The following is a 15,448-nucleotide window of genomic DNA, read 5'->3' on the forward strand; positions in this document are numbered from 1 at the left end:
TACTGCATTGTAAATAGATCATTAGTGTACCTTTGATCCAAGCAGGTGGCTTTCTTCTCTTGCCCAAAGGTTTTCTTCTCTCAAACGAAGGGTTACCTTCAGTATTCAGGTATACTCCACGTGAGAAATTGGGAATTTTTCCTGATAAGTTGTTGTTGGAGACATCGAGATTGTTGAGTTGATGAAGAGATGTCAAGTTTTCAGGTATTGAACCGCTTAAATTGTTACCACTTAGATACAAGTTTTCCAAATGAGTTAATTTACCAAATGCATCTGAGATAGTTCCTGTCAAGTTCTGCCTTGTCAAATTCACGGTTGTGATCAGACCCCCAGTACATGCAACAAAACTCCAATTATGACATGGATTATTTCCTCGCCATGAACGGGCCAACAAATAAGGATATCCAAATGCAGATGCAATTTCAAGCAAAATGGTAACTCTCTGGTCACAAGGATCATAGTCGTCTCGACAAAAGGCATTGGTGGTGTTATCTCCAAGATTCGTAGTGTCAGAATCTCCTAAAATGTTAGGCATAGGACCCTGAAAAAAGTTGTTGTTCAAAGTAACAGTTTGCAGGTTCCTGCGACTGAGATTTATCAGAGAATCTGGAACCACACCTGTAAATCGATTGTGCGCAAGTCGTAAATCTTGTAAGGCGGTACAACGAGACATGTCAGGGATATATCCATCAAAGGAGTTCCCCTGAAGCCACGCCTCAGACAAATCGATCATATTTGAAACAACATCCATTGTACCTGAAAATCCTTTGCCCTTCTGGTCGTTGAGGTGCAATGTGGTAATCTTGGACCTTCCAAAAGACTCAGGCAAGACACCAGTGAGGCTGTTGTTGGAGAGAAGAAGAGTCTCCAAACTTGTCAAGGAGTCAAATATTTCTGGTAGAGAGCCCATGACATTTGTAGCAACAAGATTGAGCTCTTCTATTTTTGTGGACTGAATCAAGTCGGGGAAGGTCCATGGTGTGAGGTTCGTGTTGTTTCCCAACTTCAGCAGCCCCAAATAGGGTAGAGCCTGGAAGCAACCTTGGGGGATGAAGGTAAGGTTGTTGTTGGAGAGAGAAATGGTATTCAAGTCGGGGAAGAAATGAGATAAGTTTGGTAGGGATCCCATGAGATTTGTAACCTCGAGGTCGAGGTAGGAGAGTTTGAATGAGGAATGAATCAAATCGAGGGGGAAGGTCCATGGTGCGAGGTTGGTGTTGTTGGCCAAAGAGAGGACATCCAAACTGGTTAGGTTGTGGAAGCAATCCTCAGGGATGGAGGAGAGGTTGTTGTTAGAGAGAGAAAGATATCGCAGAGTTGCGAAGGAATGGGATATGTTGGGTACGGATCCCATGAGATTTGTAGAAGAGAGGTCGAGGACATGGAGTTGAGAGGAGTGAGCAGTCAAATCCGTTGGAAAGTTCCATGGTGGGAGGTTGGTGTTGTTATTCAGGAGCAAGGAGTGCAAAGTAGTAAGACCATGGAAGCAACCATGAGGGATGGTGGTGAAGTTGTTGTTGTCGAGGTACGCTACTTGGAGGAAAGAGAGGTTGGCGAGAGAGGGAACAGGCCCACTCAGGTTATTGTAGGAGAGATAGAGGTATGTGAGTTGGGAGAGGGAGTCGTTGAGGCCTGCAGGAACTGTTCCCGTCAGTGACATTTCTTTGAGAAAGATCTCTTCAATCCTTCTACTTTGATTGTTGCAACTCACGCCAGTCCACTGGCACATGTGGGTGGTGTTGGACCAGCCAGGGGGTTTGAGTGCATTCATAAGCTTCAACATGTATGCACCTTCTTCATCAGAAAGGACAGAGGTCATGAAGAAGAGCACAAGAGTATAAAAGCCAATAAGAATTTTGGATTCTGATTTGAGGTATGTCATTGGAGCGAGCAAGTAGCAATAAACTTAGATGATGTTATTACAAAACTTGTTATAATTCTATCTGCCTTGCTTTAGGGGACACCTCTCTCGTAAAATATTTATTCAAACATGAACCCAGTAAAAAGATTACATCTTATGAATCTAGTAGAATATTGAAGCTCAACGCATCACCAACAATAGAATATATATACATGACAGAATTTGAGTAGGAAAACGAGGGATAATATGCCAATTGCTAGCCAGAGTAACTGGGAGTATAGTACTAAAAATAAAAAGAATAATGTTAGGTGAAGGTACACCTTAATTGGTTGGCGTTCAACGCTAACCTAGCTGCTCCTTTTGGACTAAATGTACCCACTAACGTGGTCTCTAGCATAAAACAACCAGGGTCTCTGGATTTCTTATTGTTATTGCGTACCACGCATGAAGCCTGCACGTGAAGCTTGTGTATTACTAAAGATTCCCAAAATGCATGCACTAACATAAACTAAGAGTGATATATTGGTCTTTAAAATATTAGATATGCTAGATAATTTAGTACTTCATAAAATAAAAAGAACAAATTATTCTCTTAAAGAGTCTTAAATAAATATGTTTAAACAGAGTAAATATCTTTTACATAACTGTTCTATTTATATCTTACACTTGGATAATTATAGCTAACAAATTTAATATCATCAATTATCTCTCATCTCAATCAAACATCAAGGATCAAAATCATCACCAATTATCACAGCCTTTCTTTCTTTTGCTTCCTTTGATTCTAGGGAGCCATCTTTTACTGTGGTCATTGAATTGGACTCATCATCCATGTTGCTGGAAGATATATGTGAAATTTGTAAGGGTAAACTTGAAGTAGAATACAAGAAAGGCTTAGGAGGAAATGGTATTGACTGTAGTGGTCCTTCTAGCATTTCTACTATTTTATTTATTGATGGTCTATCTGATGGATTTGTTTGAATGCACCATAAACTCACTAAAATGGTTTTTTTTATCAGATCATTTTCTTCATCAGTCACAAGAGAGTGCATATGAGATGGTATGTTACCTTGCTCAAGATCTTTGTAAATCCAGTCTGGAAAGTACATCTCGCTGGAATTTGACCGTCCACTCTCGTAGTTTTTTCTTCCTCCAACCATTTCAAGAATTAACATGCCATAACTATATACATCAGATTTGTGCGAAACACCACCATACATGCGACTAAATACTTCAGGTGCAATATATCCAATAGTTCCTCTTGTTCCCAATATGGACACAATACTCTCTTTCTTTTGACATATCTTAGCTAGTCCAAAATCAGAAATTTTAGGACAAAAATCTTCATCTAAAAGAATATTTTGAGGTTTAATATCAAGATGTAAAATTCTTGTCCCGCATCCTAGATGCAAATATTCTAGCCCACGAGCTATGCCAATTGCAATTTGATACAATGTGTTCCAATCCAAATTGCAAGTAGGAGTTGGAGATCCATTTCCATAAATGAACTTATCCAATGAGCTATTAAACATGAACTCATAAATAAGTGCTCTTTTGTTTCTCTCATTGCAAAATCCTAAAAGCGAGACAATATTCACATGAGAGGTTCTGCTAATACTAGCAACTTCGTTTATGAATTCTTCTCCACTCCCTTTTGATTCATTTATCACTTTCACTGCAACAGGACGACCATCAGATAACTTCCCTTTGTACACAACACCATATCCCCCTTTGCCTAATTGATCACAAAATGAGTTTGTGATTTTCTTCACTTCTGAAAAACTATATCTCCTTAGGGCCAGAAAGCCATAAGTTGTGATGAAATCCTCCACATTCTGGTCATCAGATTCCCCTGTTTTCTCAAAGATCAACCTCCTTTGTGTTAAACTGAAGTATCTCTTGCAGTTGCAAATGATCACGGCAAAGACTACAATAATTCCAACACCAGCTGCAATTGCACCTATATATATATATTGAAAGAACACTTATAACTTTAAAAATGGATTTTCGGTAACTGATTTTTTGTATACATATAAGATGATTGTTGTTTTAATTATAAAAGATACTAGCCACTGTATCCTAGCAAAAGAGATGATGATAATAATCATTATAAAAGGAACTTTAATTAACTTTTATTTTTACCTACAGCTGTCTTAAGCCGCCAGTTCCACTTTGAAGATGATCCTAAAATTTAGGTAAAATTAAAGACAAGATTAATACTTAGATAATACATAATAATCTCGTGAAATGCATATAACTATGCAGTTAAAACACTATTAATTAGTAATATGGAAGTAACAGTGTTAGTGGTTCTATAAAACCTCTCGGTTTAAGATTATACTTCCTTATTGCTAAAAGCCTGTTTTGATAGAGTTGATTTCAACATGAAAATGGCATTACACAGTTTAATTTATACACAAAATTTATTGTAACAGAAGATAGAAGTCACCAGGCGCATGCATGTTCATGAAATTAAGAAACATATATATACCTAATGATGAACAAGAGTTGGAATGAGTTCCATCATTACAGAAACAGGTGAAAGGTCCATCATTGCTGCCACAATTGCCACCTGAGTTAGTGCATCCTCTACACTGATCATTGATTTGAGGCAATAATTTCAAGACAAAACCACCTTGCAACGCTTGCTGAATTATAGTAGTAATGGGGTTATTGGCACTGTTAGCAAAAGCCGAAGCTAGGGCCTTTGAAACAGGAAAAATAACAGTGCTGCAACCTCCATAATAAGGCAGTGCCTCATTATCATCTTGTTCAGCATAGTAGACACTACCGCTGCTGCAACTTTGAACAAACGTAAACTGATCCGAAGAAGGCTTTGTTTCTGAAGAACACTTGTATAAGAGTGTGATATTAACAACACTGTTATCATCATATTGAAATATGGTTTCATCCAAGGTGTTGTTGCTGAAATCTCCTGAACAGAAATCAATGCTAGTACTAAAGTAATCGTCCCTAGCAACTGTCAGATTCTGTTTACTGATGTCCCACTCCCAATCAAGAATCCTGTATTTGACAGAATCCACTGTGAACTTTGGGACCCCGTTATTGGTATTGTTATTGTTATCTTCACATGTGATCTCCAAGTTAGGCTCACCGCAATAGTATGGCCTGTTGTTAGTGTTGTCAATTTGACCCCAGAAAGGGTAAGTGAGTTGGTTGACGGTTCCACAGCTTAAAGTGTTCTTGCACGCCAAGTAATCAAAGTTATCAGCGGCACCTACAGATGTAGGAACGTGGGTTGCCATGGCAATAAGAGCCAAGATGAACATCCATTGAAGACAACAAAGAGGTTTCATTGTTGCAAAGGGAGACCAAGAACAAGAAGGAGAAGTGATGATGGAAAAGAAGAAGAAAATATTTAGGAGTTGGGTTCAAACTTCAAAGTGCAGCAGACAGAGGAGAAAGGAGAAAGGAGAAAGGAGATGAAGACTCGATATAATAAAAATAAGGTAAACGATATTTGCATCCATGGAGATTATTAGTACATGAATGAAGCAAAGGAAAGGAGTAGCGCGTTTCTCTGACTTTTTCAGTGCACGAAGTCGTTTTCACTACTCACTAGTCAGCTTCAAGTGGATAATATATAGTTGAATTTTCAACAGCTTGAAAATTCAAAGCAAGGCTAACAAATTATTTGAATTGCATATATGTTAGATAATTAGCTTATTTGTTTCGAAAGTACATACATGACTAATAAATTTAGAAATTGAAGGGAAGGTAGGGAAACTTGTTTAAGCGGCTACTTACAGGAAATACCTGCAATTGAAATAGCCATATATCATGTATATATATTACATACCTGAATTTGGAAGGACATGATCATCTTGAGTTGATGAGGTAGCAAAAGCATCAAAGATTTTGATGTGCCCATCATCCAAATATGAATAGCCAGACTCATCTTTGCAATAACATGTTGGTTGATTTGAATTCCAATCATAGCCACAGGCTCCACCTGAGTTCATACACTTGAAACATTCTGCTACACTTCCTATCCATTTCACCAAGAATCCATTTTGGATAGCACCTTCTATGTTGTTCCATGACAACTCCACTTCAACATCAAGTTGCAACAACAATGGAATAAACACACTTGTTCTGCAAACAACACTAGAAGGAGGAGCACCTAGAGCTTCAGGCCTAGCATAAAAGTATTCATTTGAAGTTCTATTTGAGAAACAATTAAGAAATCCGGGGATGGAATTGGACAATCCATTACAATGATAGAAGAGGGTAAGATTCTTATTGCCAGGCCCATAATCAAAGAGCTCAAAGTCAAGGCTTGTGTTTACTGCTTTTGAAGGGCATAGACCTTCAAAGTAGTCAACTCTTGCTATCTTCATGGTTTGGTTTTCCGGGTATGCTTGCAAAACCCGGTATCTCATGTTCTTGATGGTTATGTAAGTAGTGGAGTCATGATCAGGATCACAGTTGAGTTGTAGAAGAGGGTGGCCACACTGCTTTGGACGATTTCCTCCCCAGAATGGAAAACCAATGTTGTTAATCTTCCCACAATCATAGCGAGTATCAGCACAACTTGTATAGTTATCATCATTGGAGCTTAAGTATGGAGGAATCTGAATCAATATCAAGAGGATCATTAAGTGAGGGAGGAGCATAAAAAGCAGAGAAGCCATTTTAGAAAATAGCAGAGGATCTTAGTGTATGTGTTTAATTAACTTCGCAAAATGAATAAGATAGTTAAACAACATTAAAGGGATACTGCAAGATATGAAATTTCAAAGAAAAGGATAGTAATTGAGACTTATAAACGTATTGTAGAGTTTGATTTGACTTATATATAGGAATTCAAATATTCAACCTATTTTGGTAATTTTTTAAGATATCATTAAACATTATTTTTACATAACAAACAGAGTAACCATCATAGAAAAATTGAATAGAAAAAACTAGAGTATAAGATAGCAATGACTCAAATATTTTTTTTCGACTTTTCAGAGACATAATCTGTAAGATACAATAAAATTCTTAAATGTGTTTAATGAAAGAGAAAATATTAGTTACTCTAACTAATGTAATGTTTCGGATAGTTTACTTGATTTAAATACAGAATAAAATTGTAATATTATTCATTTTAAGTATTATATGAAGAAATTTGAGTATCATTGGTGTAAAATTAAAATCCAACTAAAACAAACTATATTAAAGTTCTGTTTGTGACAGATTGCACAGTGAGACAAGAGGTTTGATTTATGCAGTTGAAGTAAAGACAAGAAGAAAAGAAAACAAAAGAAAAGATTACATATTACTCGTATAGCAAGGCATCAAGAAAGCAAAACACACTATTCATATACAACTATAACTACCAAGTGCCCCTAAAACAATGAGAAGCTTCACTTTTCACACGTCAACAAGTTGTTATAGCTCCACAAAACATACCATTTGAGAAAAAGAGATACCATGCAAGAGTGGAGTCAAGAATATTGATGGTTTCAGTGGCTAAGAGAAGGGGGGTTGAATCTTAGCCCCCTTTTTAAATGCTAACACTTGCTGAACTTCAGAGAAGACTTTTCTGTTTTTGCTCGTCACTTGACACGAGCAACTTTGTTTTGTCTCGTCCCTTGTCACGAGACTTTTTGTTTTGTCTCGTCACTTGGCACGAGATAATTCTGGCTTTTGTTCCTGTGTGGTAAAAAACAGAAATGGAGTAGAAAGAGAAGAAGATTGCACCCAGATATATCCTGGTTCGGCTGCTAAGTGCAGTGCAGTCTACATCCAGTCTCCATCACAAACATGATGGAATTTCACTATAATTAATCAGATTACAACTTGTAAAGTACTAACCCAACTTACAAGGGGATTCCCACAGAATCATGATACACAACATAGATGAACAAAGGAACTCTAAGACATCTATGACTTTTCTTTTAATTTTGCATTATCTACCTTTTTCCGCTCTATGGCTTTTTCATTACAAACCTCACTGTTTGCCTTTTTCCATGAGACTCAAGACATGACAAAATTAAACAGAAAAATTACAAAACAGAAAACTTTGAAGGAGAAGAACATATGTTAGCTCAGGTAGCTCTGAGAACCCTGTGCCTTGCACTCTCACACTGTCTCCTTGCTTCCAACAGTGGTTGTTCCCCTTTTTAAAGAAGAGGAAAGCCTCCACACTTGAAGCCGAAACCGAACCAACTTCTTCCTCCTTCAACAAACACAGAACCTGTTCTGCCACTCAGAGAGAGAAGAGATAACCATGCATTAACCAACATGCAATTACCTCTAGTCCTTTCTTGATCATCAACCTTCATCAATCCGGGCTCTCCATCCTTGGCTTCCTCTCCAAGATGGATTTCTGGCCCTTGATGCTTCATGATGATGATGACTTCATCTGCTTCAATCTCTGCCTTCAACCATCACTTCGCCACTCTAGCTACTCCTTGTGGTGGTTGAGCAGAATCAAAGACAAGCCATGCTTCAAGAATCTCCTCTAGCTGGCCGAATCTTATTCTTCCCTTTTGAGCATGAAAGGCTCAAGATAGCTTCACCAAATCTAACCACATTTGGTAAGCATCTTAGCCACAGCTCACTTTTATTTTAGTGTGTTTTCTTGCCATCATTAGCTTGATGGTCTTGATGCATGCAACTCTTTCTTTTTCTTTGTTGAAGAGCACGGCGTCCATGGTTTACTGGACAAAGACCAAAGAGAGAAGAAGAAAGAGATGAGAGAGAATGTGAAGTTAAAGTAAAAGCAATTAAATGACATATAGCATATTGATGGCTAGCTTTTACTTCCCATGCTTTGAGTGGAGTGTTGCATTGGTCATAATGATTCCCATCAAATCAAAGTCAAGTTCTCTCTCATGTTTCCAATGCTAGCTTATTTAATTTGAAATCCATTCTTAGCAAGCAATGGAATCCGTTGGAGAGTATGAAGCTTTATTTCTTTGCTTCATGGATTCGGTCAAGCATGAGGAACTCTCCTTTCAAATAGAATTGGGCTTGGTTGCAATGATAATAAAATCAGGCCCAAGAATAACATTTGCTTTCCTGATAAATTTTGGATCAAGCATAGAACACACAAGAAAGCATCTGTTTGGGCTTGCAACAATAATATTTATTCTGGCCCATTAATATAAAATTTTAGCCTTATAGTATAAAGCATGCAACAAGGCTAATTATTGGGCTTAAGACAGAAACTCATTTCTCGGCCCATCATGAAATCTGCACAACAAAATTATTAATTAAGCATATATGAATTAGGATTAAATTAATAATTTTGTATTTGATTATTTCAATAATGTTTGTTCATCATCAAAATTAAATAGGAGTTTTCCAAACTCATCAAATATAATTACAAATATGTTACACAACGATTACATAAATTTTGTTGTCTTAGGCAAACTCATTTGGATTGATGGAATCATTCTGCACTGAAGTTGATGAATCTGTTTCATGTGTATTGTCATAAGCTATATCTGGAGATTGCAACTTTGATCCTTCGGGAGAATACCACATTGGCTTTGGAGGAAATGGGTTAGTGTTGTTTTCCAACCACAGCCACCTCAAAGAGGGTAGACCCTGGAAGCAACCTTGGGGGATGGAGGTAAGGTTGTTGCTGGAGAGAATAACGCTTTTCAAGTTGGGGAAAAAACGAGACAAGTTTGGTAGGGATCCCATGAGATTTGTAGCCTCGAGGTTGAGAAAGAAGAGTTGCAATGAGGAATGAGTCAAATCGAGGGGGAAGGTCCATGGTGGGAGGTTGGTGTTGTTGGCCAAAGAGAGGCCATCCAAACTGGTTAGGTTGTGGAAGCAACCCTCAGGGATGGAGGAGAGGTTGTTGTTAGAGAGATAAAGATATCGCATAGTTGGGAAGGAATGGGATATGTTGGGTACGGATCCCATGAGATTTGTAGAAGAGAGGTCGAGGGAACGGAGTTGGGAGGAGTGAGCAGTCAAATCGGTTGGAAAGTTCCATGGTGGGAGGTTGGTGTTGTTATTCAAGAGCAAGGAGTGCAAAGTAGTAAGACCATGGAAGCAACCATGAGGGATGGTGGTGAAGTTGTTGTTGTCGAGGTACACTGATCCGAGGTCGATGAGGTTGGCGAGAGAGGGAACAGGCCCACTCAGGTTATTGTAGGAGAGATCGAGGAATGTGAGTTGGGAGAGGGAGTCGTTGAGACCTGCAGGAACTGTTCCCGTCAGCGACATTGAACTGAGATCGATGTCTTCAATCCTTCCACTTTGATCGTTGCAAGTCACGCCAGTCCACTGGCACATGTGGGTGGAGTTGGACCAGCCAGGGGGTTTGAGTGCATTCATAAGCTTCAACATGTATGCACCTTCTTCATCAGAAAGGACAGAGGTCATGAAGAAGAGCACAAGAGTATAAAAGCCAATAAGAATTTTGGATTCTGATTTGAGGTATGTCATTGGAGCGAGCAAGTAGCAATAAACTTAGATGATGTTATTACAAAACTTGTTATAATTCTATCTGCCTTGCTTTAGTGGACACCTCTCTCGTAAAAGATTTATTCAAACATGAACACAGTAAAAAGATTGCATCTTATGAATCTAATAGAATATTGAAGCTCAATGCATCACCAACAATAGAATATATATATACATGACAGAATTTGAGTACGAAAACGAGGGATAATATGCCAACTGCCAGCCAGAGTAACTGGGAGTATAGTACTAAAAAATGACTAATGTTAGGTGAAGGTACCTTAATTTGATGCCATTCAACGCTAACCTAGCTGCTTCTTTTGGACTAAATGTACCCACTAACGTGGTCTCTAGCATAAAACAACCAGGTCTCTGCATTTGTTATTGTTATTTTATACCACACATGCAAGCCTGCACGTGAAGATCATGTTCTACAGATTTCATAACAAAAATACTATTCATACACCAAAATTAGTCACTAAAATCAGCCATCAATATATTTGTATATAAATACATGTGTAGTTTAATTTATTTTCAATGTGTATTTGTATTTCAATATATATTTTATATTGGTGACTGATTTTAGTGTATATATAACATAGTCGTTCTCATAATGCATGCACTAACATAAACTTAGAGTGATATATTGCTCTCTAAAATATTAAATATGCTAGATAATTTAGTACTTCATAAAATAAAAAGAACAAATTATTCTCTTAAAGAGTCTTAAATAAATATGTTTAAACAGGGTAAACATCCTTTACATAATTGTTCTATTTATAGATCCTCACACTTGGATAATTATAGCTAACAAATTTAATATCATCAATTATCTCTCATCTCAATCAAACATCAAGGATCAAAATCATCACCAATTATCACAGCCTTTCTCGCTTTTGCTTCCTTTGATTCTAGGGAGCCATCTTTTACCGTGGTCATTGAAGACTCATCATCCATGTTGCTGGAAGATATATGTGAAATTTGTAAGGGTAAACTTGAAGTAGAATACAAGAAAGGCTTAGGAGGAAATGGTATTGACTGTAGTGGTCCTTCTAACATTTCTACTATTTTATTTATTGATGGTCTATCTGATGGATTTGTTTGAATGCACCATAAACTCACTAAAATGGTTTTTTTTATCAGATCATTTTCTTCATCAGTCACAAGAGAGTGCATATGAGATGGTATGTTACCTTGCTCAAGATCTTTGTAAATCCAGTCTGGAAAGTACATCTCGCTGGAATTTGACCGTCCACTCTCGTAGTTTTTTCTTCCTCCAACCATTTCAAGAATTAACATGCCATAACTATATACATCAGATTTGTGCGAAACACCACCATACATGCGACTAAATACTTCAGGTGCAATATATCCAATAGTTCCTCTTGTTCCCAATATGGACACAATACTCTCTTTCTTTTGACATATCTTGGCTAATCCAAAATCAGAAATTTTAGGACAAAAATCTTCATCCAAGAGAATATTTTGAGGTTTAATATCAAGATGTAAAATTCTTGTACCGCATCCTCGATGCAAATATTCTAGTCCGCGAGCTATGCCAATTGCAATTTGATACAATGTGTTCCAATCCAAATTGCAAGTAGGAGTTGGAGATCCATTTCCATAAATGAACTTATCCAATGAGCTATTAAACATGAACTCATAAATAAGTGCTCTTTTGTTTCTCTCATTGCAAAATCCTAAAAGCGAGACAATATTCACATGAGAGGTTCTGCTAATACTAGCAACTTCGTTTATGAATTCTTCTCCACTCCCTTTTGATTCATTTATCACTTTCACTGCAACAAGACGACCATCAGATAACTTCCCTTTGTACACAACACCATATCCCCCTTTGCCTAATTGATCACAAAATGAGTTTGTGATTTTCTTCACTTCTGAAAAACTATATCTCTTTGGAGCCAGAAAGCCATAAGTTGTGATGAAATCCTCCACATTCTGGTCATCAGATTCCCCTGTTTTTTCAAAGATTAACCTCCTTTGTGTTAAACTGAAGTATCTCTTGCGGTTGCAAATGATCACAGCAAAGACTACAACAATTCCAACACCTGCTGCTGTTGCACCTATATATATTGAAAGAACACTTATAACTTTAAAAATGGATTTTCGGTAACTGATTTTTTGTATACATATAAGATGATTGTTGTTTTAAATATAAAAGATACTAGCCACTGTATCCTAGCAAAAGATATGATGATAATAATTATTATAAAAGGAACTTTAATTAACTTTTATTTTTACCTATAGCTGTCTTAAGCCGCCAGTTCCACTTTGAAGATGATCCTAAAATTTAAAAGATCAATAACTTAGACGTGGTAAACTTAAAGACAAGATTAATACTTAGATAATACATAATAATCTCGTGAAGTGCATATAACTATGCAGTTAAAACACTATTAATTAGTAATATGGAAGTAACAGTGTTAGTGGTTCTATAAAACCTCTCGGTTTAAGATTATACCTCCTTATTGCTAAAAGCCTGTTTTGATAGAGTTGATTTCAACATGAAAATGGCATTACACAGTTTAATTTATACACAAAATTTATTGCAACAGAAGATAGAAGTCACCAGGCGCATGCATGTTCATGAAATTAAGAAACATATATATACCTAATGATGAACAAGAGTTAGAATGAGTTCCATCGTTACAGTAACAGACGAAATGTCCATCATTGCTGCCACAATTGCCACCTGAGTTAGTGCATCCGCTGCACTTATCATTGATTTGAGGCAATAATTTCAAGACAAAACCACTTTGCAACGCTTGCTGAATTATTGTAGTAATAGGGTTACTGGCACTGTTAGCAAAAGCCGAAGCTAGGGACTTTGAAACAGGAAAAATAACAGTGCTGCAACCTTCATAATAAGGCAGCGCCTTATTATCATCTTGTTCAGCATAGTAGACACTACCGCTGTTGCAACTTTGAACAAACGTAAACTGATCCGAAGAAGGCTTTGTTTCTGAAGAACAATTGTACAAGAGTGTGATATTAACAACACTGTTATCATCATATTGAAGTATGGTTTCACCCAAGGTGTTGTTGCTGAAATCTCCTGAACAGAAATCAAAGCTAGTACTAAAGTAATCGTCCCTAGCAACTGTCAGATTCTGTTTACCGACGTCCCAATCAAGAATCCTGTATTTGACAGAATCCACTGTGAACTTTGGGACCCCATTATTATTGTTTTTATCTTCACATGTGATCTGCAAGTTAGGCTCACCGCAAGAGTTTGGCCTGTTATTAGTGTTGTCAATTTGACCCCAGAAAGGGTAAGTGAGTTGGTTGACGGTTCCACAGCTTAAAGTGTTCTTGCACGCCAAGTAATCAACGTTATCAGCAGCACCTACAGATGTTGGAACGTGGGTTGCCATGGCAATAAGAGCCAAGATGAACATCCATATGCAAGAGAGGCGGCCAAGACGACAAAGAGGTTTCATTGTTGCAAAGGCAGAACAAGAAAAGAAGGAGAAGTGATGATGGAAAAGAAGAAGAAAATATGTAGGAGTTGGGTTCAAAGTGCAGCAGACAGAGGAGAAAGGAGACGAAGACTGGATATAATAAAAATAAGGTAAACGATATTTGCATCCATGGAGATTATTAGTACATGAATGAAGCAAAGAAAAGGAGTAACGCGTTTCGCTGACTTTTTCAGTGCACGAAGTCGTTGTCACTACTCACTAATCCGCTTCAAGTGGATAGTATATAGTTGAAATTTCGACAGCGTGAAAATTCAAAGCAAGGCTAACAAATTATTTGAATTGCATATATGTTAGATAATTAGCTTATTTGCTTCGAAAGTACATACATAGTACATACATGAATAATAGATTTAGAAATTGAAGGGAAGGTAGGAAAACTTGTTTAGGCGGGTACTTACAGGAAATACCTGCAATTGAAATAGCCATATATCATGTATATTACATACCTGAATTTGGAAGGACATGATCATCTTGATGAGGTGGTGAGGTAGCAGAAGCATCACAAGTTTTGATGAGCCCATCACCCAGATTTGAATAATTAGACTCATCTTTGCAATAACATGTTGCCTGTTTTGAATTCCAATCATAGCCACAGGCTCCACCTGAGTTCATACACTTGAAACATTCTGCTACACTTCCTATCCATTTCACCAAGAATCCATTTTGGATAGCACCTTCTATGTTGTTCCATGACAACTCCACTTCAACATCAAGTTGCAACAACAATGGAATAAACACACTTGTTCTGCAAACAACACTAGAAGGAGGAGCACCTAGAGCTTCAGGCCTAGCATAAAAGTATTCATTTGAAGTTCTATTTGAGAAACAATTAAGAAATCCGGGGATGGAATTGGACAATCCATTACAATGATAGAAGAGGGTAAGATTCTTATTGCCAGGCCCATAATCAAAGAGCTCAAAGTCAAGGCTTGTGTTTACTGCTTTTGAAGGGCATAGACCTTCAAAGTAGTCAACTCTTGCTATCTTCATGGTTTGGTTTTCCGGGTATGCTTCCAAAACCCGGTATCTCATGTTCTTGATGGTTATGTAAGTAGTGGAGTCAAGATCACGATCACAGTTGAGTTGTAGAAGAGGGTGGCCACACTGTTTTGGACGATTTCCTCCCCAGAATGGAAAACCAATGTTGTTAATCTTCCCACAATCATAGAGTATCAACACAACTTGTATAGTTATCATCATTGGAGCTTAAGTATGGAGGAATCTGAATCATTATCAAGAGGATCATTAAGTGCCGGAGAAGCATAACAAGCAGAGATGCCATTTTAGAAAATAGCTGAGGATCGTAGTGTTTGTGTTTAATTAACTTCGCAAAATGAATAAGATAGTTAAACAATATTAAAGGGATACTGCAAGATATGAAATTTCAAAGAAAAGGATAGTAATTGAGACTTATAAACGTATTGTAGAGTTTGATTTGACTTATATATAGGAATTCAAATATTCAACCTATTTTGGTAATTTTTTAAGATATCATTAAACATTATTTTTACATAACAAACAGAGTAGCATCATAGAAAAATTGAATAGAAAAAACTAGAGTATAAGATAGCAATGACTCAAATATTTTTTTTCGACTTTTCAGAGACATAATCTGTAAGATACAATAAAATTCTTAAATGTGTTTAATGAAAGA

The 15,448-nt window shown here is 37.2% G+C and overlaps 3 protein-coding genes across 13 annotated transcripts in view; all 3 read right to left on the reverse strand.

Moving 5' to 3' along the window:
- LOC107486804 (receptor-like kinase TMK4) overlaps positions 1-15,448 on the reverse strand; it is a 134,297-nt gene that overhangs the window by 2,012 nt on the left and 116,837 nt on the right. Inside the window, exons 1-2 of one of the 4 annotated variants that reach the window (XM_052260225.1) lie at positions 9,591-10,475; positions 31-971 (exon numbers count right to left, since the gene is read on the reverse strand). In XM_052260225.1, the coding sequence (XP_052116185.1) occupies positions 31-971; positions 9,591-10,276 (1,627 nt within the window). In that variant the 5' untranslated portion in view covers positions 10,277-10,475. Of the gene's footprint in view, positions 1-30; positions 1,995-9,590; positions 10,476-15,448 lie in introns of those variants that run through there. The other 3 variants (XM_052260223.1, XM_052260220.1, XM_052260224.1) reach the window with 3 other exon arrangements.
- On the reverse strand, positions 2,275-13,866 carry LOC107486803 (LEAF RUST 10 DISEASE-RESISTANCE LOCUS RECEPTOR-LIKE PROTEIN KINASE-like 2.1). 8 transcript variants are annotated; one of them, XM_052260235.1, is made up of 4 exons: positions 12,924-13,852; positions 12,554-12,595; positions 11,485-12,375; positions 2,275-2,312 (listed from the first exon to the last, which is right to left on the reverse strand). In XM_052260235.1, exons 1-4 carry the CDS (start codon positions 13,750-13,752, stop codon positions 2,290-2,292), a joined length of 1,785 nt encoding a protein of 594 aa, XP_052116195.1. In that variant the 5' UTR covers positions 13,753-13,852; the 3' UTR covers positions 2,275-2,289. The 8 variants fall into 8 exon arrangements, with proteins under 8 accessions (XP_052116195.1, XP_052116188.1, XP_052116189.1 ...); XM_052260228.1 differs by lacking the exons at positions 2,275-2,312; positions 11,485-12,375; positions 12,554-12,595 and adding exons at positions 2,457-3,821; positions 4,004-4,045; positions 4,353-4,777 and having other exon boundaries at positions 13,349-13,866; XM_052260233.1 differs by lacking the exon at positions 2,275-2,312 and adding an exon at positions 2,533-2,698 and having other exon boundaries at positions 12,924-13,866.
- Positions 5,609-6,590, reverse strand: LOC127746567 (LEAF RUST 10 DISEASE-RESISTANCE LOCUS RECEPTOR-LIKE PROTEIN KINASE-like 2.8). The gene has a single exon (XM_052260236.1). The coding sequence runs from the start codon at positions 6,514-6,516 to the stop codon at positions 5,674-5,676; it is 843 nt and encodes a 280-aa protein (XP_052116196.1). The 5' UTR covers positions 6,517-6,590; the 3' UTR covers positions 5,609-5,673.

This window comes from Arachis duranensis, chromosome 4, assembly GCF_000817695.3.
Source record: "Arachis duranensis cultivar V14167 chromosome 4, aradu.V14167.gnm2.J7QH, whole genome shotgun sequence".
Classification (NCBI taxonomy): Eukaryota; Viridiplantae; Streptophyta; class Magnoliopsida; order Fabales; family Fabaceae; genus Arachis; species Arachis duranensis.